Genomic DNA, 25,419 nt, shown 5'->3' with positions numbered 1-25,419 from the left:
TGTTCAAGAGAGGAACTCACTTGATCGAATGACGCTTTAGCGAACGCCGATATTTTACCGAATGACAGTTTAGCGAATAGTCGGCCGCAGTGAAGCGGCGTTTACGGGTGGGCCAAGTGGGTTAATATTTTTGTAATGAGCCGCTGCAGACTTCCGCCGCTCAGCGGCGTAAGCGAAGCGCGTGTGTGCTTGTGTGTGTGCTGGGAGGGGGGGGGGGGAGGTTAACACCAGTGTTGTACACGTTCCTCAATAAAAGTAACGAAAGCTCGTTCCTCGTTCCTTCTGATTTTTGGAACGCGTTGCCGTTACAAGTTACATCTGTGAAAAAGGAACTCGTTCCCGTTACAGTTTAAAAAATGTAACGCATCGTTACATATACGTTACATTCGCATTTTGCTAATTACTATATTTTGTTTAATCAAGCAGAGTTTTTTTTTTTCTATTTCCCTTCCTGCACCCGAAACTGTTAGCAAGCGAGGACCACACAAAATAATTCACAAGATTAGTAGCCAAAAAAGTAACGAGATCCTGCACTTAGTAAAGATATCGTTTTTGTACGTTCAAAATTACCCTGTTCGATGCAAAATAAGAATTACCCCACTGGACGAAAAAAAGGAACGCCGTTACTCTTTCCGTTCCAGTAAAAATGTAACGCGTTCCCGTTCCAGTTCCAGCGATGCGAAATGGAACGGCGGCGTTCCTTCGTTCCTCCTAAAAGGAACGCGTTCCAGGAACGCCGTTCCTTGGAACGCCGTTCCGTACAACACTGGTTAACACGCGCCACCGTAATTTGCTAAAACTCCGATTCACTAAAACGTCACTGTTCTCTGAAATGTTATTCGCTCATGTCATATGGACCCAGAAACAATACACAATAATAAAATTTCAAAGTTTCAATAACGCCAAAAATACTAACATAGAAATTCACATTGAATTGATCAGGTTAGTAAAAGATTCACTTTCGGCAGAAAGTGTAATGTATATCCTCGAACGCGTGACGCTTCGCGAGCGCGATTCGGAAAGCTGAACTTTGCCCCTAGCACCTGCCTGGGAAGAAGAAATCGCTCAGTAAAGAACGACCGGATGCGCGCCACGTAACTGACGCAAAATAGACCTCTTCATGTAATCAAAGTTAATCGGATAAAATAAACGTTATAATATTTTCTCACAAAGCAACTTAACATTTTCAATTAACGACACGTCAGCACCCGGTCACCGCTAACACACCTGTTTTCGTTCAAAGCGTTGAAATGTCAACGCTTTCAAACTTAGAGTTTCCCCTTTTAGCTGTTGACAGTACGAGAATTTATTTGTTTTGAAGGGAAGGATTTGACCAGCTGGAGTAGCTAAGCACCCAGAAGAAAAATCTTTCGAGCGGCGGCAGACTGTTGCCTCCTAAACGGATGTCTCTCTCAGGCGAGACGGCTGCTCAGGGTACGGCGACCGGGGATGTGAGCAGCTTCTATACAAAAACTGCACCAAAGACTCTCAGGGGTTCCGCGCAGCGATAATCTCGCGCCTTTTGGACCCTGGGAACGTTAAAGGTGCATTCCGAAGAATTTTGGAATGACCGCGCTTCTACTTAGCTTTGTTGGGCTTTCTTTGCCACTTTTACGTAGTGTACAGATTAAAAATTATTCGGCTTTCAAACAATCATGCGGCCATTTTAAATCAAAAGTGACGAGAACGCGTAACGTTATTTCATAGAAGTAGCCGTAAAATAATAACGGCATTTCTTTACTCGTTAGTCATTTGAGATTCTGACGAGTAGGTTAGTACGTTAGTACAAAAAAAAAAAAACTAACACGTTACCAGTAAGGTTGTTACTTGTAGCGCGTTAATTCCAACACTGCTCTCAAGGAACACGCTCCAGATTACTATCCCTTATAGCTCTTATAGCCGCGTTCCAATTTCCGCTTTTCCTCTATAGACCCGCATCATTCCAATCCCTATTGTGCGGCCGAATTATGCCCTTTCATTGGCTGTAGAACCAGGCGCGACGTACGATATTTCGCGGAAGACAGCTGTACTAAGCATGTATGCTCAGATCGCTGCTATCTAGTAGACAAAAATGGCCACCAGGCGATTACTGAAATGGTCCCTAGTTTGACCTCAAAAAAGGCGCCATCAAAAAACGATTTAATGGAACACATATACATATCGTTCGCAGCGCCCCCATTTTATGTTTGTGCACCTTTGAAGGGCTTCATAACCTTACATCATGCAAAGGGCAGTCCGCAGACATTGAGTTTCTTCTTTGCATGACGGTCGCACAAAATCTCTACTTTTGAAACACAAGTATGTATGAAGCATGCTTAAAGCCGGGGTCACACCGCTCATACATCGTGTATACGTGTCACCGCAATATTCGTGCATCGAAAGCCGGCTGGCCAAGTTTCTTCCTTGAACTGATTGACATGCGGCATTTGAAGCACGGATCACGCGGTGACTCTCGTTCGAATCTCTACGCAGACTGTCTCTTGGTATGGTGCAGTGTGACCCCGGCTGAAAGGTGCGTTCGCCGACGATTCTGTCATCATTTTTGCCTCGAACATGTCTTTTGTATGATGTCAGTGTGACGGCGGTTTTAGCAACATGTGCTTGGCCGCAACACTCCACGACTCTAGCACACTCTATGGTAATACTGAAAGTGACGTAAGCATTCCAAGTATCGGGCTCGGTGTCACATCGGCGATCCCCGTCGCAGCGGGGATTGAAGCTCGTGATCTCCACCTCGAGCACCTATGCTTGCATGGGCGTATACGCGACGGGGGACGCTTGAATCTACCGGAAGACCGATTTCACGCAGCGTCGCTCTAGAAGTGACTAATGCACCGCCCGGTCTCCCTAACGTTTGCGCGAACGGGTTGGAGGTACCCTCGCCTCTCGCAGTGGAAAGTGGCCACGTAAAATAATCACTGCTTGCTACCTGGGCTGGACGCAGGGGCGATAAAGAGAGAGGGAGAGGGGAAAGAGAGAGAGTGGTGACTGCAATGGAACAACGTCGAGTTGACCCAAATACCGACTGGAGGGCCGAGAAACCAACACCGCGCCGAGAGAACGCAGATTGCGTTTACAGGGAGTGCCGAGTTGAACTATGCAGGTAGAGCTAACACCTGGCAAGGCAGAGGAAGCGATACCCGTGCGGCGTCGCCTTCAATCATCGCCTATCTCGCGCGTGCATGGCTTTAGAGCCGCGACTGGATGGTCGAGTAAAGTCGGTTAATTTCCAGACTTTCGCTGTCTTTTTCTTAAGTTTGAGGTCTTCATATCTTTAATCCAGATCTGCGTGTTCAGATTGCAAGTAACCCGCCGACTCGGGATTGAGATTCTTTAGTGTGGTATTTTTATAGATACATGCTAGCATAATTCACGGAATATTTGTAGAAGCGATTTGTTCTGTTTACGGAGGAAGATATATAGACCAGGTATCCAGGGTGCTTTGTTGTATAAAACAAAAACAAAAAGAACGAGATTACTGCTATGATAATGCTGCTTTTGTTATGTGTCTCTCGAGGTAGGCAAACATTAGATGGGAGGATAAGCGACACAGTTAGTAGACTAAGATATTGCCGTGTATTATGTGCGTGTTCGGCAAGTAAAGCGAACACGACCTATGCGGAGGGCAGGTTCGTCTCCTTCTTGCGCAGGGGGTATCGGTGACGTCAGAACGCCGAGCCGTGGTTGGCTGATCGTGACCCCCTATCTGAGCGTCGTCTGCTCCTTTGCAACGTCGTCTGCTCGCAACGTCGTCTGCGTCTGTCTTACCTTTCCTGCGACTTTCGGAAGTGCAGAGGCCAGATTCACGAAACGATCTTACGCCAAAAACGGGCGTAAGACATAATTTAAGAACAAATTCGTATTTACAAAACGAAGTTTTCGTAAGCTTTGCGCAGGTTACGACGAAATCCTACGACAGCTCCGAAGCTGTCTTACGCACTTGTTACGATCAAATCAGCATGGCCGACAGCGTCGCGGTCGCGACGATCCATAGACGTTTATTTTTCTACGTGCGCTTCTCACGCGTCCCAACTTCAACTAGCAAGAAAAAAAGTAAAAAGTACTTGAAACAGGCCACGCCGAACAAAAACGCTGGATCCACAAACACCCGGGAAAAGCTCCAACGCCCACGATTCCACCGAACGCGACCAAGCGAGCACGGCAGTTAGGCTTAGAAGGCACTCCGCGACTCGGCGACCGTCTGCCCACGACCGGCTGGTTTGCTGAATGGAATATGCCCGCGCGACCCTTGTGAACCCTTCCCATATTATACTTTGATCGCCGACCTCAGTTTTAGATTAAGAGGTCAATTTCTTCCTCTTGTTATCTCCCTGGTTTCCGAGGCAACGGTGACTCTCGCCGGTGAAAAGTGGTGAATCTCCGACAGACGCAGGAAAAGTAAAGCAGCCATCGCTTTGACTAGCAGACGACGTTAACTGCGCCAACCCGCCAACGCCGTTAAAGAATGAGGGGTCTCGCCGCACACGAAAGGAGGGAAAAAGTATTTGGGAGGGAACTCGGCGCATCGGGACACCTCGCCAGTAAGTCCTTTGACTTCCCTCCTTGATGAGCATCTGGTAGTAGTTAGACAAAAACAACGTACCGCTCGAGTTATTCCGTCTACCCTCTCTGAAAGGCGAAGTCGAGCTCACTCGTAAAGACCTGCACTTCCGAAAGTCGCAGGAAAGGTAAGACAGACGCAGACGACGTTGCGAGCAGACGACGTTGCAAAGGAGCAGACGACGCTCAGATAGGGGGTCGCGATCAGCCAATCAGGGTTCGGCGTTCTGACGTCACCGCTACTTCCTTTCTCATGCGCAGAAGACGAAAATGAGCCCACTTGCGAGGCGTATTGAGCCCAAACGACGGCGGATGCAACCGGAGACGCCGGCGTGGGAGAGCGTGCCACGGAGAAGCACGCGACGCCTAGAAGCCAAAGACCGTGGACGCGATCGCAGGCCAAACAAGACGCTTCTCATGGCACCAGCCGTTTGTATTCTAAACAGTTAAAAAAAACATAGCGTTGCATTATCTCAAATTAACCGGTACATCACAATGGCGACGATGATGAAGGAGACAGCGGTAACTTGACTGACGCCCCATCTCAAACCTAAAGAATGCCTCGCATCGGGAAAATGAGAGAGTTCGATCAGAAATCGGAATCATGGTCTCCGTACGTCGAAAGGATCGGAGTGTTCTTCTCTGCGAACGACATTCCGAAATCAAAGCGAGCCGATGTTCTTCTCTATCGTCGCACGAGATATGTACGGACTAATACGGAACTTGGCGGCACCTGCCAAACCAAGCACCAAGACGTACGTACAGGTCGCTCAACTGGTGCAGAACCACATCGGCCTGATCCCCAAATAAACGGTTGAACGCTACAAATTCCATCACCTGAAGCAGCTGGAATCCGTAGCCATCGCAGACTACATAGCTGCGCTCAAACAGACGTCGAGACAAGCTAATTGAAGGCATATTAAGGCATATATTAAGGCATATATAAACATTATCTAAAAGCTGCTGGCTGAACTGTCGCTGACATTCAAAGCAGCGGTGGACCTTGCCACTTCAATGGAGGTAGCCATGAAGGATGCGAAGGAAATAAGGAGCGAGACCGAGACCCAACAAGATGTCAATCGCTCGGCGCAAGGGCGGAAATACAAGACGTCACTTCCGAAAAACGTAAGCGAGGGAAAAGAAAAATCTCACACGTCACCGTTGAGGCAAAAGCAATCACGACCCTAAAAACTGATTTGCATGGGACAAGACTTGTAAAATATGCAAAAGAACAGAACACTTCCAAATTGTCTACCGTGACAGGAAACGAGATAAAAAAGGAAAAAAAAAAGGATAAACCACTTGACCAACCATGTTACTACAAAGAACTCAGGAGACGAAACTCCGTGTCACTTCATCGACTCAAGCTACCCGAAACGCATCAGAGTAACTGTGGAGATTTGCAACAAGCCTCCCATATAGGAAAAAAAAAACAGCAAGAAAATGAAGTTGGGCAACCTGGTTTAGCTGGTTTTTAGGTGATTCGAGCTCGTTCAAGCTGGTCAAAGCTGGTTCAAGCTGGTCAAGATGGTTCAAGCTGGTTCGAGCTGGTACTGCAGCTGGGCAAGCTGGTACTGAGCTGGTTCGAGCTGGTTCGAGCTGGTGCTGAAGCTGGCCCAAGCTGGTTTGAGTAGTCAAGCTGGTCTTGCTGGGAGCGCGCACACCAAGGTGGGCTAGAGCTGGTCGAACTCGCATTGCTTGGAGCGCGCGCGCCAAGGACGGCTTGGGCTGGGACGAGGCCACGTCCTGTTCTTTGTGCTCTGTTTTTGGTAGACGACCGGGCGCTTCAGGCGCGCTGCGAGCTTCCTTTGTGTGCGAGAAAAGAGAGAGAGAGAGTGGTAGGAACGGAGAATTTGAGTTACGTTTGGCTATCTTCGGCAGAGTTTCGAAGGGACGGCTGCCTGCGCGTTGTCTCTAGACTACTTGAACGACGGTGCATGCAGGACGGAATTTGAGAAGACAGCCAGCGGCAGTCCGTTCAGCGCGGGATGAAGTCGGACGCCCCAACTGAGGTATCGTTTCATGTCTTCGAACATGTGTGTGCTCGTCAATGACAGTGGTCCCGAGGAGTATCGCCAATGCCATCCAAGCCACACGAATTTCCCCGCCTCTGCCAACTACGCAAGCGGTCGCTTGCCCCCATTACTGGCGAGACCCAGGTTCGCTTCTCTCATCCGTGTAGTATTTTTTATCGTTACTGCCTGTTTTTGGCATGTGTCTTGTATTTTCCGTGTTGAGAAATAAGGAATCTAGTTTTTATAGCATTTTTTTTTTGTACCGAGAAGCACTCTCTGTGCGAGGGCTAGTACTGTGTCAGCGCAGAGGATGTCTAGCATCTGAGCTCATGTGAGCAGGCCGCGAGTACGAAATAATAAATTGGATGCCGAGCTGGCTTTTCTGAAGAATTTGGGTTGTTTACCCTGTTTATCAATCTAAACAGGTTAAACTGGTGGGGAAATACCCCAGCTTAACCAACATGACCAGTTCAGCCAGCATGACCACCATATCAAAATGGGCATGGTGGCGTAATAACCCAGCTTGAAGCTAGGACCAAATCAGTCAGTATGACCAGCTTAAGCAGCATGACCGGCGTGCCAGACCTGGGATGCTGGAGCAATAAACCAGCATTAAGCTGGGATGCTGGGACCAGCTTGAGCGTTTTTTTTCTCGATAGGGTCGTCAGATGGAGATTGACACAGGCTCACCCGTGACTGTTATAAACTTTGAGACGTTTCAAGAAATTCTTCCAGACATACAGCTGAAACTTTCGGGAGTAGCGCTTAAGACACGTACACCGGGAAGCCCATCATTCCAGAGGGAATGGTTCAAGTGAAGATGCGGTACAACGGGCAATTCAAGTGTCATGAAATCCAGGTGTGAAGAATGGGGGACCTCCCATACTGGGAAGGATATGGCTTCAGAATTTTCAAGTGAACTGGGAGGAAGTACATAAGGCGCGTGCAGAAACCCTAACTCTCGCGAGTGTGATCCAGAAACACGGTCCCATTTTTGAAGGTCCGGGAGAACTGAAGGACTACGCCGTCAAACTCGGTGTGAATGATGATGCTCAACCAATGTTTCACAGACCAAGGTGCAGTTCCATATGCCCTCCGACAACAGATGGAGAAGGAGCTCGGTCGCCTTGAGAAAGAACACATACTCACTCCTGTGATGAAGGGTGAGTGGGTGACTCCAATCGTTCCAGTGATGAGGGCAAACGTACAAGTTCGCATATGCGGGATTACAAGGTTACACTCAAGCCTTGAAGTAAGATAGGTACCCACAACTGAAGACTCAAGATCTCTTTGTGAAATTTGCACATGTAGGCTTGCAAACAAGCCTACTTTCAGATTTCTTTAGCGGAAGAATCAAGAAATGTCACTGCGATCCACACACACAAAGGCCACTATCAGGTGAACAGAGTGCCATTTGGAATAACCCCAGGATCAGCTAGCTATCTTCCAAAGCGTCATCGAAGAACTCGTTGGGAACTTGCCGTACACAGGTGCATTTCAGGATGACATCTTGGTAACTGGCAAGAACGATAATCATCGCCTGCAGAAGCTGGACGTCGCACTGGTAGAGCTCAAGGAAAGTGGCCTTCGCTTGGGAAAGGAAAAATACTGCTTCATGCAGGGCCCTATCAAGTACCTTGGACGTGTCGTAGGCCCAAGCAAGGAATCCATCCAAATCTCAAGAAGGTGGACGCGATCCTACAAGCGAAGGCGCCAAAGGATCAAAAGGAACTTGGAGAATTTCTGGGACTTCTGAAGTACTATGGAAAGTTCATCAGCAACGCAGCCGACATCCCGCATCCGCTACATGAACTGCTGCGGAAAGATAAAAGGTGGGAACGGTCGAAATCATGCCCGAGAGCCTTCAACGAAGCGAAGAAGCGATTTACCAAGCAGAGTCTGCTAGTGCACCAGGGTGTCGAACCGGAACCGAACCGAACCGAAAACCGGAACCGAACCGGTATTTTTTCCGGAACTGAACCCGAACCCGAACCGTTATATTGTTATCGCGATGAACCCGAACCGGAACTGAACCGGAAGAAAAATAACGGTTACCGGCTCATGTCAAAACGGTTCGGCCACGCGCTGTTGACAATGAATGTGCTATCAATGCCATTTGTTTTTTAAGTGCCGTCAACTGACACACACCCTCGCTTACATATTTTTCTTCTCCACTCAGTCTTAGGAATATAAACGCTGCATGCATGAATCTTGACAAACGCTGCATCCATGAATCTTGACATAGGAACCAGTATTGCGCTGGTCGGGGCTTGCACGGAAAAAAGAAAATTAAAAGGCTGTGCAAAAAAAAAAAAAAAATCGCTTCACGGGATTTCATTTTCCTACAATCTCGTAAATTCTAAATGCTGCTATGTACTCATTTCATTACACGTTTCTAGAACGTGATGTTGCAATTTTTTTATGTTATTTTGATTTTGTTATTTTGATGTTGCAATTTGTCATTTATAATTTCCGAACCGGTTCGCGAACCGGTTCAGCGCCCCGAACCTGTTCGCGGATCGAATTAATCGAACCGGAACTGAACCGGAACAAAATAAATTTACCTGAACCTGAACCGTAACCGAACCCGTATTTTTTTTCGGTTCGACACACTGTAGTGCACTATGACCCTGATCTTCCTCTGAAACTGCACTGAGACGCATCGAGCCATGGCATTGGTGCAGACTAGTTGAAGGTGTAAAAACATTTCGCCAGTATTTGTTTGGACCACACTTCACGCTGTGGACGGAGTACAAACCCCTGGTATCGATTTTCAATCCTAGTAAGGGAATTCCAGTCACGGCTGCAGAAAGAATGCAGCTATGGGAAATCATCTCGTAAGGCTATGACTTCGATATAAAGTATGTGTTGACCGATAAGAACGTAGTCGCAGGCATACTGTCAAGACGCCCGATGACTGACAAGGGCGATACAAAATCAGAAACTATAATAATCGGCGAAATCATATGTCTCCACCTAGAAAAGTTTCAAGCACTTCCACTGACAGATAAGCGGATCAGCGGAGAAACAAGAATGTACACCAAAGTATTAAGACTCACCATGGTTGAATGGCCGGTACAAATGAATTCCGATGACCTCCAGCCTTACTTTTATGGCAGAACGGAACTAACCGTGGAGCTCGAATGTTTAATGCGGGGAACTAGCGTCATCGTACCCTCGAGGTACTGAAAACAGGTTTTGAACGACTTGCATCAAGGTCATGCGGATATGACAAAGATGAAGGGACTGGCACGACACTACGTGTGGCGGCCGCTTTTGGATCATGACATAGAAACGATGGTCCGAAGTTTTCGGCTGTGCCAGGGAGTGAGCAACGAGGCACCTTAAAGGGGCACTGACACATCAAAATCATATTTTTTTTATTATCCGAAACGATTGAAAACGATGCCGGGACATTACCCTAAAAATTTTAAATTTGGGAATTCAGTATTTGTGAAGTAAAAAAACAATTTCCAAATGCCGAATTCGAAGTTCCCGCGCGATCGGCGCCGGTGCCTTGACGTCAAAAATTGCGGAGACCTGAGAGTCCCCTTTCTTTCACCACTCCCTGCTGTTGCCATGGCGACCCAAAGCGAGGGGGAAATGAGCGAGCGGCGGCGTTCCGGCGGACCGGTTTTGAGCGGTGTCGCCTGTTTTCCGTTGGAGGATACAAATTCAGGAGACGGCACCACAACGAACTCCCGATTTTTGGTATTTCAAAAAGAAGGGCCGTAGTGCGTTCGCAATTGCGTTAAAAAACATGTTTTAGGATTGCCGTAATTAAATGTTATAGAGATGTCGCCTACAAAGCTTCTAAATTTCATGATTCTTGACGTCACCGATCAAAAGAAGTGAGGAGGCGAGAGGCGGGAAAATCAAACGCCAAAAATAAAAAGCAGCGCGCGCGCGCGGGAAAACTTTTTTTCGCGATGCGGTTTTTTTTTGCGTGTCTATGACTGCAACTTGCATCGTTTTAGACAATAAAAATAAATACGACCTTTGGGGTGTCAGTGCCCCTTTAAGTTCCCATACACCCGTTAAAGTACCCCCCTCCCCCCCAAAAAAAAGACATCATTTGCATGCAGACTTTGCAGGACCCTTTCAAGGATTTGGCCCGAGGTAGTGTCCATCAGGTCTATATACCATGAGCGAATGACGTTTTAGCGAACAGCGACATTTGAGCGAATCGACGTTTTATCGAATAACGGAAGCTCGTTGTAACCTAGGGTGACCACCTTCCCGCGAGCGAAATGCGGAACACGCTGACCTTGGGGGGGGGGGGGGGGGGGGGGGATGAAAATTTATTATGCTGCCTTTTAACCAGAGACTGGGGCAGGTGGAGGAAAATTGTTTTTCCGCCTTCTGCCCCAGTCTCAGGTTAAAAGAAAAAACATAATGGAAAAAATAACTATTCGAGGAAATTTATCAACACATGCCACGAAATGCGGCTCTGCTAGCACATTTGATATCCTCTCTTGTCTGAAAGCATATTATACGGCTGGAAATTGTATTGCGGCAATTAAACTCGAATAATTTTCACCACAAGTGACATTGTCTCGGCGGTAAGCAGTAAATCTTGTATGCCTTCTCGTTTCCTTTCGATTCGTATTTTTACCAACATGCTCCTACACAAAATTCGAATTTTACGTTGTTGTTTTTGATCGTTGTAAGTTGCAGTCCTCTTGCCTTATGTGATCGTCTTTATACTAAAAAAAAAAAAAGAAAAAAAAAAGCTTTCCACAGCAACCTTTTCGCATTGACGCAGCACGATTTGAAAATAATTAAAATAATGTATTTTCAACCTTTGGTGAGCAATTGTCCCTTGCAATATATTTTGCCACCAAGGGAAGAGAGGCACGAAGGCGCATGCGCGACAGATCTCCTGCAAGAACAACGGTCGCTTCCCACGATGCTTTCGATCGCTTCCCACGATCGTGATTCACAGATTCACCAGCGATCTGCGCGCATCTCTGTGCCCCGTTAAGCTGCGTAGTGAGTTTAACGACATTGTGAAATGCGGGACATTTTGAAAATATGGGAATTTCTTGCGGGACGCGGGACACGAGCCCTGAATGCGGGACAGTCCCGCGAGTCGCGGGACGGGTGTCACCCTGTGGTAACCCCCCCCCCCCCCCTCCCCTCCCGCCCTCGCGTTGCGCTGCTAAAGTGTCATTTGGTGAAACGTCAGTATTCGTTAAAACGTCATTCGATCAAGTGAGTGCCTCCCAGTGCCCATGACCTTGACGACTTCGGAAGCCACCATAAGAGTGTTTATAATTCTCTTTGCAAGATATAGACTGCCAGAAAGGATTATGACAACCAATTGCCCGAAATTCCGATCAAGCGAATTCCGGGGTTTCATGACAAGAAACGGAGTGCAGCAGTCATTCTTACTCCCAAACCATCCCGCAACGAATGGTGCTGCAAAACACTTCGCGGGAACATTCAAGAAGTCTGTAAACGCAAACCTGAAGTCGGGGCTGACCATGAAAGACGCATGCCATAGCCATAACTTCTTGGTGGCATACCATACGACCCAGCACACGACAACTGGCTCAACACCTGCCAAAATGATGACAGGAGAGATATTTTGCACAAGGTTCGAGCTTCTTAGACCATGAATAACTGATGTCGTGCGATCAAAACAGGCGAAGCGGCACGCCTCGCCCAACTCTATAGAACCCCACCTACTTCAGAACGACCAGGACTGGGGAAAGGCAACAGGAACGGCAAGAAATGGTCGAAAGGCGTCGTCGTCCGAGTTCTAGGAAACCGAACATATGAGATCCTCACGAACGACGGAAATACCTGGAAACTGTTCATGGAACAGCAGAGACATGTACCCAAGAAGGAAGAGGGAATATCTATGAATCAAGACTATAGCCTCAGGCGAGCTAACAAATGGAGAAAGTTCGCCCCTTCCCGCGGCATCAGTCAGCGAAACGGTTCACCCTCTCGAATTTCCAGTGACGACTTTCCAACCCCGATTCAAGACAGTCAGAACGATCCTGCAGCACCGGAGGCAGGCACTCCAAGCTCGCCTGCCACACCGCTTACTGGCACCCGTGACCAGGGCACGGAAAGCAGCCCTCCTTTTCTGAGAAGATCAAGACAAACGCAGCAGCCACCTGCGCGGCCGGGCACTTGTATTATGTGCTGCACGACCTATTTAGCCCAGGCAACGACGGCGGATAACACCGGAGGCGCTGGCGGTGGACAGCGAGCCACGGACAAGCACGAGACGCCTGGAAGCCACAGATTGGTCGCGGTCGCATGACCAAACAAGACGCTTCTCATAACACCTACCGATTGAAACCTAAACAGTTAAATAAATATATCCTTGCATTATCCCAAATTAAGCGGTATATCACAGATATGTTTTTCATTTTTGGATTGACGGATTGACGGGTCGTTGCAGTATTGACGGAAATTACTATTAGTGACAAGTTCAATAGAACAAAAAACGATTGCGAAAAAACAACGGTTTTAGGATATTAATCGATCATTTTCCACGTTTTTGTCAACAGATTTTGAGATTGGAAGCAAAAATGGCGCCGGAAATCCTGCCTCTATTGAAGTCGAGTGAAATGGTCGTCTCAATTACTTCGTCCCTATCTCGGCATAGTGTCTTTAGTGGATGCACCGACGTCGCGCTGCTGAGCTAGTGACGAGCGCCTGAGAAGAGTATGTCAGTTTCGGAAAGGGCTCAGGTGGTACTTTTTTAGATCGGGTTGACAAAACGATTGACAAAACGGCAAAAATCGGTTGACGAATACGTTGAAGGCCGTTGCCTTTTCGCAACATGTTTATTTATATAAATGTTCTGAAGCGCAAAAAAAGGACAGTTGGAAAAGCGTATGTACAAAATAGGACAGTACCGTTGCGCTCAACGCTAGATGAACCAACTCTGTCGCACGGTACCCAAGAAACAATAAAGAAGAACACAAGAAAACGGGTAAAATGCATGAGGTGTGTTGCACCAACAATTCAGCGCTTCGTTTTTGTTTTTTTTTTCTTACAGCCGCACCTTCCTTTGCTGTTCTCCGTTTCAGAATATCTTGGGAAGTGGCCACGGCCCCAGTTGTTCAATCAGCGCTTGGCAGAGAGACACGTGACAACGCAGCAGTGCAATTGTGTAGATTCTGACTCTCCCCTTGGCTCGTTGGAGCCCGGTGGCTTTTGACAAATGCCGATATATGCTGAAACAAAATATAGCGTCCCGTCAGTTTTCATTTTCGTTTCATCTTAAGAAGTAATAAGTAAAGTCACGCGCTGCAGTCAACGCACAGTAACGTCTTCCATGAACCCGAGACTTGGTAATGTAAGAAACTATTATTTGAGCAAGTGAACAGTAAAGGTTTGTGATTTTTCTTTTTTTGTCTTTACCGCGCACGTGTCTGGTTCGCACCTTTCCAAACCACCATCAATCATCTGCGGGTTGTCATTTTCTGGAGCACCATCAGTTGCCTCGCGTTCCCTTCCTCCTTAAACAATAGAAAGCGAAGTTGCAGGCTTGAAAGTGCTGAGGCTGTGTAACAAGGCCCGCAGCTGCTCGGTCGAGTTTCCAAACTGTCAGTTACGAATAAGGGCAGCGTGTGTATCAGGGTGACACACGGTCCGGCCGTATAATTAATTATCCCAGAATAAGCTGAATTAAACTAGAGCCTTTCACAATAGACGGAAGTTTTCTCATTCCGCATTACCACCACTTTATTTCAATTCAACTCTCACAACAGCTGGCAGCCAGTCGATCAATAACAGCCGCATTTTCCGCACCAAATTTTACAGTCGGTAAATGATCAGCGGGAGCTAATGCAAGTGGAATCTTAAAGAATAGCACGACCATGCTACCAAGCCAACGCCCACCTCTACAACCCGCAGGAAATACAAATAGATTTGTCGGTTATCTCTATTGAAAAGAGATACAGGTTCTGTGACTACTTGACCGTGGCTTAGGAGTCACAATTATTTTAAAAATGGGTCAACAAACAAGTTGCAGTGCGTTTAAGAGAAAACAACTTGCACCTTTCTGGCGCATAAAAGAAAAAACTTCAGCAAGCAAGATTACGAAGGATGTCGAAGCTGGGAGTATATAACTTGAAAATATAACTTTCGTGCAAATTTCGAATTTACATCGGGCGTTTTGCTGAGATTTGACTTATCTGAGTTTCGGGAGTCAGTAATCTTGTGCAAAAAACATCGACCACCACTATTGTTTTCCGATTCTTTTCAAGCATGCAGGACGTTCAACCCCGTTCTCCTCGACTCCCAGCGTTGTCATTTTTTCGGGACAGCCTTAGAGAGGCGCCGAGGTTTCTTTTATTAAACCGCGTATTTCTAGAGATATAAACTACACAATGTATTAAAAAAAAAAAAGTGGCCCGAATTAGGCGCCAATACACAAAAATAGTAAAATCAGACAAACAAAAGTGCTTCGACTGAAGCTATTCAAGCCAGAGAGTATACGGGTTGGAGGAACGTCATACAACGGTCTTCTGTGAAATTCCTCTTTAATTTTGAAAGTAATAGGAAAACGTGTTGGTTGACCACATTGAAAGGTTTTTGAAGGCAAGTATGGGGGGGACGAAGGACACACAGTGTATGTCGCCATTGTTTGTCTTTTGTCCATACTTGCGTTCAAAAACTTTTCGATATGTTTAATTCCGTTGGTTGTCAATAATGGGTCTAAGCGCGGATTCGTTTAAGTCCTTGTTTGCTCTATAGATTGATAAGAAACATTTATGGGAGCAAATAAACAAATAAAGTTCTAAAAAGACGGCCAGAACATGCCGCCCTTGTTTGCAGGGCACGCCGGATCCGCCCTTGAAAAGGGGTTTGCTCGCCACTGTCCCCGAGCGTGCCCTAAGCGAATTACGGATCCACCCTAGAGTGTGTTTGTTTTGCTGACCCCCGGATACGCTAAGCCGGACGGGAAGAACCGCGAGTAACGACGTTGCTCTTCGGCGTCTCTTTATAGCTTGGACCGGCGGCGTGCTTCCCCACTTGCACCTCGGTGCTGCTCGGTCCTGCTACTTTCGACTTTCGCTTTCTCTCTTTTTTTTTATCGCTGGGCGCAAATCTGGTTTTAAGGATCCTTGCTTTCACGTTTCCGCGACTTACGTTGTTGGTGCTGGGTTCTTGCAGATTACACGAGCGACACGATGTATTCGAAGTCGAAACATAATTCATTTGATCGTATCCTAAGGAGGGTAAAGAAACGTTTCCACCCCAACAAAAACCGAAACAAAGACAGGATGCAATTTTTTTGTTTTTGTTTATAAGTCTCTTTTGTTTCGCATGTCGCACGATAAGCATTAGTTAGTAGAACTCTCGTTTCTCTTCTCGGTCAAAGGTCGCTCTCAAAATGCAGCTACCCTAGTGTAGAAAATTAGGCAGCCCGTCTTCGGGTACTTAACGGAGAGGAAGAAATAGTAAAACCGGACCAAATTAATATTGCTAGAGACTATCTGAATGTAGAAATTTTAGCGCGGGGTACATTGTTGTCGGATGAAAACATTCTTCTACTTTTTCTCTCCATTTACTTTGACGTTCTCCTCAAAAATTATTGAACTGTCTAGTGTTACGAACATCTCGCTTTCGGTAATTAAATAAAAAAAAAGAAAAACCGAGCGCATATAGCTGATCTTGTAAGTAACAAAAGTGAGCGGATGAAAGTAAAATGCAACTGGAATTCTATATTTTTTTATTTTTTTTCTCCTAATAATGCCGCGGTATGTTCGTGATTCGCGGAGTCGGTCGACAGCCAATGAATGTCAAGGGCAACTGCTCGACGCGGCTTAGCTATGCTTCCGATAACCTTCGTGTTCCCTGTGTCGTGCTTTATCGATTACAACCGTTTCTGATAAGAGCCACTCCTGATACACGGGGCCGAGAAACGGGCGAGTACGAGTTTTTTTTTTTTTTTTTTTTTTTAGTTTTCAGAGCGGAAATGTTGTTCTTTAGATATTTTCAGAAACTCTAGAAGTACCCGATAAAAAAAAAAAAAAAAAAGAATGAGAGGAGCAAACACGAGCTGATGTTAGATTTAACGAATAGCGTTCGAGGAAAATGAAGGTCAGCATCAAGCGTTATCTATGTGCTTTGCTTACAAAACAAAGACCTGCGCGAATGCCCTGCTATTAATACCGTGATGTCAAGTTGATTCCCATTAAATGTTCCATATGTGGGCTCTACACTAATAGAGAGGAGGCAAGAGAGCACATGGCCCAGAAAGAGATTCCCGGAAAATATTTTACAAATTCAACATCTGATCTGAGAGTGCGACAGTGATATTAGGCAGCTTTCTACTGCGATCGACAGGAGCAGCGGCAAAAACTTAAAAATATTTGTTCATTCACTAGCTATGGCAAGTTTGCAACTGCTATGCTACAGCACGAGGCGATATCACATACAACGTGAAATACGTTTTTCTTCTGAGGTACAGGGGGAACAGCGCACCCGGAGAACAGTCACTCAAGTCAACATACACACATAAGAAAGAGACACTTACTCAGCGCTAACTGACAACTCTCGGGGGGGATCGGTGGCCGAGTGGTCTAGCGCACACCAGCTCGGAGCACGTGGAGCGAAAGCTCGCGCTGCAGAACCGAGGGATCCTGGGTTCGAGCCCCACCCCTGCCCGTTTCGATCTGGATGAGCATCGTACCGGCGTGCGGTCGTGTATCACTACTGCGTGGTGCACGTTAAAGACCCCACGCTAGCGGCTGTACCGCACTGGCTAAATTGCTCATCTACAGCTGGGAGACTCGTCGCCCCTGTGATTCAGACCAAGTTCTAGGCTGTTTAAACACACACACAACCCAATTAATTGACAACTCTCTTTATATTTACACTTTCTCTTCTTCTATTTGTACTATATGCAACGGCCAGAGAGAATAACTGGTCTTTTTTCTTTTCTTTCGATATGATGCTAAATATTGAACTAAATTGAAATTAATGTAAGGCTAGGTAGTCTAATTCTTTTTGTGACAAGGTTAAAGACGGAGTACTAACACGTCTGCCGTTGTGTTTCGCAATGTTCTCTGCTTCGATAATTTTTCTTGTGAGCTGGTTGTGGTGCTTGCCAAGCACGCCGCAGTTACTCAGCAGCACTGAGCAGCCACAGTCTCGACAGTGAATGCCTAGATGACCGAAGCTCTTATTGGTGAATGTGTTGCTATGCTGAAGAAGGCGATCGTTAAGACACCTTTCGGTCTGACCTATGTAGAGTTTTCCGCAAGAGAGGGGAAAGGAGTACACCACCTTCTCTGTGCAAGGGACAAAGGTGTTCTTATGCTTCCTTTTGCAGCCAACAGTTGTAATTGGTGGAGTATTTACCTTCTTGCATTAGCTGTGAAGTTTGTTAGGAGCTGAGAAGATGACTTCCAAGTTTACTCGGTTAGCTATTTTCGTCAGTCCGTGAGAAAAATTATGAATATATGGCACAATGATGGGCTTCTTTGTTTTGTCTCTTTGCTTTTGTTGAGTGCATATGTCTTTCCTGATTTCGTTGATGAGCTTTTTGGCCACTGGTGAAGTTGCGATCGTCGGAAGCCAGAACAATTAAGTAATCGTCGATGTACCGGAACACTCTTATAACTTTGGAGGTGTCTAATGATTATTTTAGCTTCCTGACGTTGTGCGCTAGATAGAGATCGCTAAGGACAGGGGCAATGCAGGACGCGATGCAGACACCTCTCTTCTTTAGGTATGGTTGGCAATCCCAGGTAGCAAAGGTCGACTTGAGATAGATGTTAATCAAGGTCAAAAACTTGCTTTAAGATAAGCCCGACGCATTTTGAAAAGCAATAGCACCGAAGGTGTCTATGCTGTCCCACGACCGCCTTAGGAGGCGGTCGTGGGGCAAGGAATAGTACAGATCCTTAATGTCGATGGAGAACACCTTTAGGTCTTGGTCACGATGCCCTTCTAAAGAGTTGAAAACTTCATAGGAGCTGCGGATCAGGTATGGATCATCAATGTTAAGTAGGTTTAGCCGTGTTTGCAGAAATAAGGCAAACTTTTGCCATGTTCCCTGTAATAGATCCTTCAGACAGCGCGGTGGGAACAGAACAACAGTTTATTTCCGTATGAGCGTTTATATACACTGCGCATTTTATGATAAGCGAACGTGGCTTGCGTTGGTGATAGGCGCTGACAGCGATAACAACAAATATACCTTGTCACTACATGACACTCCTTTCTCCTACGATTAGATGCACAAAACAATAAAGAACGCTTGGTTAATCATTAATGCCATAGCGTACAACAGGATGTCGATTGCGTGTTGATCTTCGTGGTGGAGCCGGAGCTTGCGTTGCTGACTCCGTGCTCGCCTCCGGCCGCTGCGACGTTCCCGCTGTAGGTGGGAGCCTGAAGTGATAGTCCACCCTTGTGCTGGCATCCCCTTGAGGCGCCGTCCAGGCTCGTCTCAGCTGGTTCCGGTGTCTGTGATGGCGCTCCCCGTTGTCCAGTTGGACCGTGTACGACACCGGGCCTCGCACTTCCACCACGGTAGCTGCTTTCCACCGGGGTCCTGGATTGAAACTCTTTGCGTAGACTGCGTCACCCAGAGCAAAACACTTTGTTGGCGACGCCTGAACCTCAGGTTCACGCTGACGATCTGGGTGAAGTCTGTCCAAGGCTGTCCTCAACCTCCGCCCCATCATCAATTCTGCCGGTGACTTTCCCGTGACAGAATGCTGCATGGTGTGTTGTTTAAACAAGAACCGCGCAATCTTGCACTGAGTTGTGCCTTCCTGTTGTTTCTTCAAAGCTTCCTTGACTTCTCTTACCATCCGTTCGGCCCTGCCATTACTGGCGGGATGATAAGGTGCTGCGAACACTGTACGAACACTGTTCAATTTCAAGAACGTTTGCAATTCAGCACCAATGAACGCTGTGCCATTATCAGAGACGATTACGTCTGGCACCCCGTGAGTCGCAAACATTTTCCTTAAGCTGGTGACGACAGCTGAAGATTTCATTGATGGCATGATTTCTACCTCTGCCCAGTTGCTGTACGCATCAACTACAATTAGAAACACTTCTCCCTTGACTGGCCCCGCGAAGTCTATGTGTAGACGACTCCATGGTTGATCTGGCTTGACCCAGAAATGCACTGGAGCCTTGGGGTCGCTTTGGCGGTTACTTTGACACGGCTGACAGTACCGCACAAATTCTTCAATCTGGCTGTCCATCTTTGGCCACCACATAAGCCCTCTTGCTGAAGCTTTCATGGCACTCATTCCCGGGTGGTTTGCATGCAGCAACTGAAGTACCCTCTCTCTTGCCACTTGCGGGATGACCACACGGTTTCCCCACAGTATGCAATCACGATGCAACGACAACTCGGACTTCCTTACCTCGTAAGGCGCGAACGTATTGTCCGGTTGCCTCGACGGCCAGCCACTGAGGATCCAATCCTTGACCTTGGATAAGATGCAGTCTTCCTTGGTCATCCTTGCGATGTCTGCCGCCTGGAGTGGAGCATACTCGACAGCTTCAAGCAGGAGCACGTCCCCCGGTGGCTGTGGCTCGTCTTCGTCTCCCAGGATTGGCAGACGACTAAGCGCATCAGCGTTGGAGTTGTCTTCGCCCCGCCTGTAGTGAATGCGATAATTATACGCCCCTAACAACAAAATCCAGCGAAGCATCCTGGGCGACAGCACTTCTGGCACCCGCTTCTCTGTGTTGAACAACCCCAACAGCGGCTTATGATCCGTTACTACGGTAAAGTCTCTTCCGGCCAGGTACTGGTGAAATCTTTTCACTCCAAAGACGACTGCTAAACCTTCTTTGTCAATCTGGGCATAGTTGCGTTCACTAGCACCGAGAGTTCGTGAGGCGTATGCTATAGGTTGCTCTTTCCCGTCATCAGCCCTATGCGCCAGCACGGCCCCTACCCCGACAGGCGACGCGTCGCAGCACAAAACCAACGGCCGCTTGGGGTCATAGGGAACAAGTACTGCATCCGAGCTAAGCAACTTCTTCAGCTTTTCAAACGCCCGCTGGTGCTCACCTGTCCATTTCCATTCTTGCTCGTGGTCCAAAAGCCGATGAAGGGGTTCCGCCACTTCTGTCTTCCCCTTGAGGAAACTGGCGTAGAAATTTAACAACCCCAAGAAAGCTTGAAGCTGCTTCCTGCTTGTCGGCGGTGGCGCTTGCTGAATGGCGTCCGTCTTGGTCTGGCTCGGGTGGATACCTGCGGCATCGATTCTATGTCCCAGGAATTCAATGCTTGCTTGACTGAATTCACACTTTTCTTTGTTTACTCTTAATTGCGCTCTTTGCAGACGCGCCAGCACGGCTGCAAGCCTTTCCGAGTGTTCGTCTGCGTTGCTTCCCGATATCAAGATATCATCGAGATAAGCCTTCACCCCCGGAATCCCTGCCAATAACGTGTCGATGACTCGCTGAAACACCCACGGAGCCACCGAGATTCCAAACGGCAGCCGCCGGACCTTGCATAGCCCTTTAATCGTGTTGACGGTCAGCATTTCTGCTGATTCATCATCTAGGCTGAGCTGTTGATACGCCTGAGTTAAGTCGAGCTTGGTAAAAATTTTACTCGACCCCAAGGTCGCTAGCATTTCCGCGGTCGTGGGCAAAGGATACCCGCTGCTTTTAATAGCCTTGTTTACGGTACTACGGTAATCCCCACATAAACGCAAGGTTCCGTTTTTTTTCCTCACCACTACGAGCGGTGTCGCCCAGTTTGAGTACTCAACCGGCTCCCAGACGCCTTGTTGCACCAGGCGATCCACTTCCTTGGCCACGTCGTCCTTGAGGGCCAGCGGGACAGGACGACTCTTGAGAAACACGGGGCGGGCGTCCTCTTGAAGCTCTATGTGAACTGGCGGTCCGTTGAATCCAGGCAGGTCACTGCCGAAAACCTCAGCAAAACGCGATGTCACGTCCTCCACCTTGATCTGCTGAATTCCACTCAAACGGATGCCCAGCGACTCAAACCAGCTACGTCCAAGTAAACTGTTACCACGCTTCTTTATTACTAACAAAGGTAGCTCTGCTCTACAGCCTTTGAATTTCACTTCCACGTTTGCCCGACCCACCACGGACAATGATTCATTCGACCAGGTTACAAGCTTTGTGCCGGCTTCTTGCAGCGGTATCTGGCCTCGATTCTTCTCGATCAACCGAAACGTCTCTTCACTCACAATCGAGCAAGATGCTCCTGAATCGACTTCCATCGGAACTTTCTCTCCTTGAATGTGCACTTCTACCATGAACTTTTCAGCCTGTTCACGCACTTCGCATACAGAAAACAATGCGCTCATTTCATAGACGCCCTTGTTTTTTTCCTCCCGCTTGCGCAGGTCAGTTGGCTTCCGCGGCGTCCGATTCTCGTCTTTTGAACGACAAGCTTTTGCCACGTGTCCAACCTTTTTGCATTTGAAACAAGCAGCCTTTCTAAAACGGCATACATGCGGAGCGTGCTTACCGTTGCAGCGGAAGCAGCTGACGTCGTCCGCCTTGGTGTCCAGTTTCATGCGTGTCGCTTGAACGAGGCCCTCGCTTTCTTTGGTTCCGTCTTGAGCTTGCTTGCGTATATCGCGCTGCTGCTTCTCCGTTGCCTCCGCCGTCAGGGTCATGTCGTACGCCACCTCGAACGTCAGGTCGCGTTCTGCAAGCAGCCGCTGTTGAACCGCTTCATTCTTGATTCCGCATACGAACCGGTCCCTCATCATGACGTCCAGTGGAAGCTGTTTGTCACCGAAACCGCAGTCTTCAGCCAGCTTACGGAGTGCCGTAACATACTCCGACGCCGCCTCACCCTGAGCTTGGTTTCTTCGGTAGAATAAGAATCTTGCGTACAGCTCCGAAGGCCTTGGATGCATGTGCTTCCGCACCGCCCCCTTGATGTCGTCGTAGCTCGCCGCCGTCGGTCTTGCTGGCTTGACCAAGGTCACGATCAGCCCGTAAGTGTCCTCGCCGCAACAACTCAGCAGAACCGCTCGTTTTTGCTCGTCCGTGGTTATCTTGTTTGCGGCGCAGAACATCTCTAGCCGTTCGACGTATTCATCCCAGGACGCATTCGTGCCGAGACGATATTCGCCGATCCTGCCGACCGACATCTTGCCTTACTCGACCGGGACTCGCCCGTCCGTCGATTCGCCTCGTCGCCAATGTAATAGATCCTTCAGACAGCGCGGTGGGAACAGAACAACAGTTTATTTCCGTATGAGCGTTTATATACACTGCGCATTTTATGATAAGCGAACGTGGCTTGCGTTGGTGATAGGCGCTGACAGCGATAACAACAAATATACCTTGTCACTACATGACATTCCCCTTTCAGAAACGATAACCCGGAGGAGGCAATCCGCTTTGTGAGTTTTGGCGCTGAAAAATAATTCTAGGCTTAGATTATTACTGCGATCGATGTAGGAGCAGAGTTGTTTTAAATCGTTCAAGTGACAAAATTGTTTTGCTTTCCTTTTAACTTTTTCGAGGGATATCCCAGATTGCTTGCTGAAAACGGATTCGACTGCTGGTAATGCTTTTTCCCCCAAACGTGTCCGTATGCATGAGGACAAGACCTCCTTTTTTGTCAGCGGGCAGAAGATATAATGAATTCTCTTTCAGGTACCTTTCTACTCTCTCAATGGGCAGAGGAGTAGATGGTGTTTTGGACCGCATAAGCATGTCTACACCTTCAGAGGTGCAGCGATGCATTTCGGTTACCGGAGCTCGTCTCGAGACTTCCCTCACAAGGGAAAGTAACTTTGGTGCCGTCTTCTTAGGTTCCACCGCAAACTTAGGACCCAGACTGAGAACTTGCTGTACTGCGTTTGGTATATGGATGTCTCCTATTGTGCATACGGGGTCATTCAACGCCTCTTCTTCCCTTGGTCTGTTTTTACGGAGATGCCACAAAGTGAGTCTCCACAGATGGTCTGTCGTTCTCTTTGTGAGGGAGGCGATTTCTCGCCTGGCCCTTCTGCCGAAGGGATTTGTCGGGTTTTTACGCAGCTGCACAAATAGGTAGTTCCGGTAGTGCCATGTTTGACGATGCCACTCGGCTTGAAGGATTTTGCAAATTCGCTTTCCATGACCTACGGATGGTGTGAAGTTTCCGAATAAGGCCTTGACCTCCGAAGGCAGCATGTGTACTCGTAGACGACACCCGAAACTCCTTGCTTGACACACGCAGATGGCTATTAACAGGGATGGACAAAATACATGCAACTATGTATCGAATTACAAATACAAAATACTCCGTCAAAACTGTATTTAATGACAAATCTAATTACTTTTCCAAAAAAGCATTTAAGTACAAGATACAAATACAACCAAACGTATTTGGCCTCTTCGAAATACTTTTCCAAATGCTTTCCTCAAAATTTCTGTCAGCTACTTCAGGGCACCTGCAACGGGTTTCTGGGTATCTCATTTTAATTTTGCATCGCACAATCGGGAGTTAGTGTGTGAGGCTCTTGTAACGTAATAGAATTATAATCACAATAAAATTTAATCAGCTTGGACGTAATAGGTGAAACAATTACAGAGCTTCAAGCAGCTGTTTTTGTCGATTACATTTTGGTACAGACCAACGAATAACCGAGACGACCAAGACGCGCAGCTCTAGCTAGAAAATTTTTTATTGTTGCAACTCGCACCGGTTATGAAAATCTGGACGACCCGCGCATTTAGAATGTTCCAGGCAAAAATATGGATGGAAATCAGGCTGGAAAGCAACAGAAGTTGTCACAGGCACTTATTTAGCCGGTCTGCCTGTGAACGTCGATTTCTTCACTATTCTTGCCCTCGACTAGCACCGTAATCACAGTCACTAAACGCTTGTGCTTGATTGAGAGACACTGTATTCGGTGCAGAACGTACTTTTCTTCCTGCTCTGGACAGTGACAATAAAATTGAGGGATGCATTTTCACCCACAAAATTGTAATTAATTACAATTGTATTTGAAATACCCACGTTTTAGTATTTAAATACACACGTCAAATACATTACCTAATTTGTAATTAAATACAAATGCAAAATACACAGAGTATTTGAAATACGTATTTCAAATACTTGTATTTGAAATACTGCCCATCTCTGGCTATTAAGATGACCAGAACGTCGGGGCTCAAGAAGTGATGCTTAAAAGGGCACGCTGTACTAGAAATGAAGCTTGTTAACACAGAGGTTCGGGCGAGTTGGTTGCTCATGATGTAAAGGGGGAACAGCCCACGTGGAGAACAGTCACGCAAGTCAACATACACACAAAACAAAGATACACTACCTATTCGTGCAGCTGCGTAAAAACCCGACAAATCCATTCGGCAGAAGAGCCAGGCAAGAAATCGCCTCCCTCGCAGAGAGAACGACAGACCATCTGTGGAGACTCACTTTGTGGCATCTCCGTAAGAACAAACCAAGTAAATAACAAGCGCTGAATTACCCCTGTATGCACAATAGGAGACGTCCATATACCAAACGCAGTACAGCAAGTTCTCAGTCTGGGCCCTAAGTTTGCGGTGGAACCTAAGAAGACGGCACCTGAGTTACTTTTCCTTGTGAGGGAAGTCTCGAGACGAGCTCCGGAGACCGAAATGGATCCCTGCACCTCTGAAGGTGTAGGCATGCTTATGCGGTACAAACCACCATCTACTCCTCTGCCCATCAAGAGAGTAGAAAGGTACCTGAAAGAGAATTCATTATATCTTCTGCCCGCTGACAAAGAAGGAGGTTTTGTCCTCATGCATACGGACATGTTTGGAGAAAAAGCATTACCAGCAGTCGAACCCGCTTTCAGCAAGCACTCTGAGATCTCCCTGGAAAAAGTTAAAAGGGAAGCGAAACAATTTTTTTCACTTGAAC

General features: G+C 47.3%; 1 protein-coding gene across 1 annotated transcript in view; it reads right to left on the bottom strand.

The window, feature by feature from the left end:
* The window catches only part of LOC121835624, a 77,412-nt gene extending 54,638 nt beyond the window's left edge, over window positions 1–22,774 (bottom strand). The window contains exon 1 of the mRNA XM_042290056.1: window positions 21,752–22,774. Within this exon, the coding sequence (XP_042145990.1) occupies window positions 21,752–22,669 (918 nt within the window). The 5' untranslated portion in view covers window positions 22,670–22,774. The remainder of the gene's footprint in view (window positions 1–21,751) is intronic.
* Between the last annotated feature and the right edge of the window lie 2,645 nt (window positions 22,775–25,419).

The sequence above is a fragment of the Ixodes scapularis genome, unplaced genomic scaffold (genome assembly GCF_016920785.2).
Source record: "Ixodes scapularis isolate PalLabHiFi unplaced genomic scaffold, ASM1692078v2 PGA_scaffold15__6_contigs__length_5221840, whole genome shotgun sequence".
Taxonomy (NCBI): Eukaryota; Metazoa; Arthropoda; class Arachnida; order Ixodida; family Ixodidae; genus Ixodes; species Ixodes scapularis.
The sequence above is the reverse complement of the archived record's forward strand: the minus strand, read 5'-3'. Positions and strand labels throughout refer to the sequence as shown.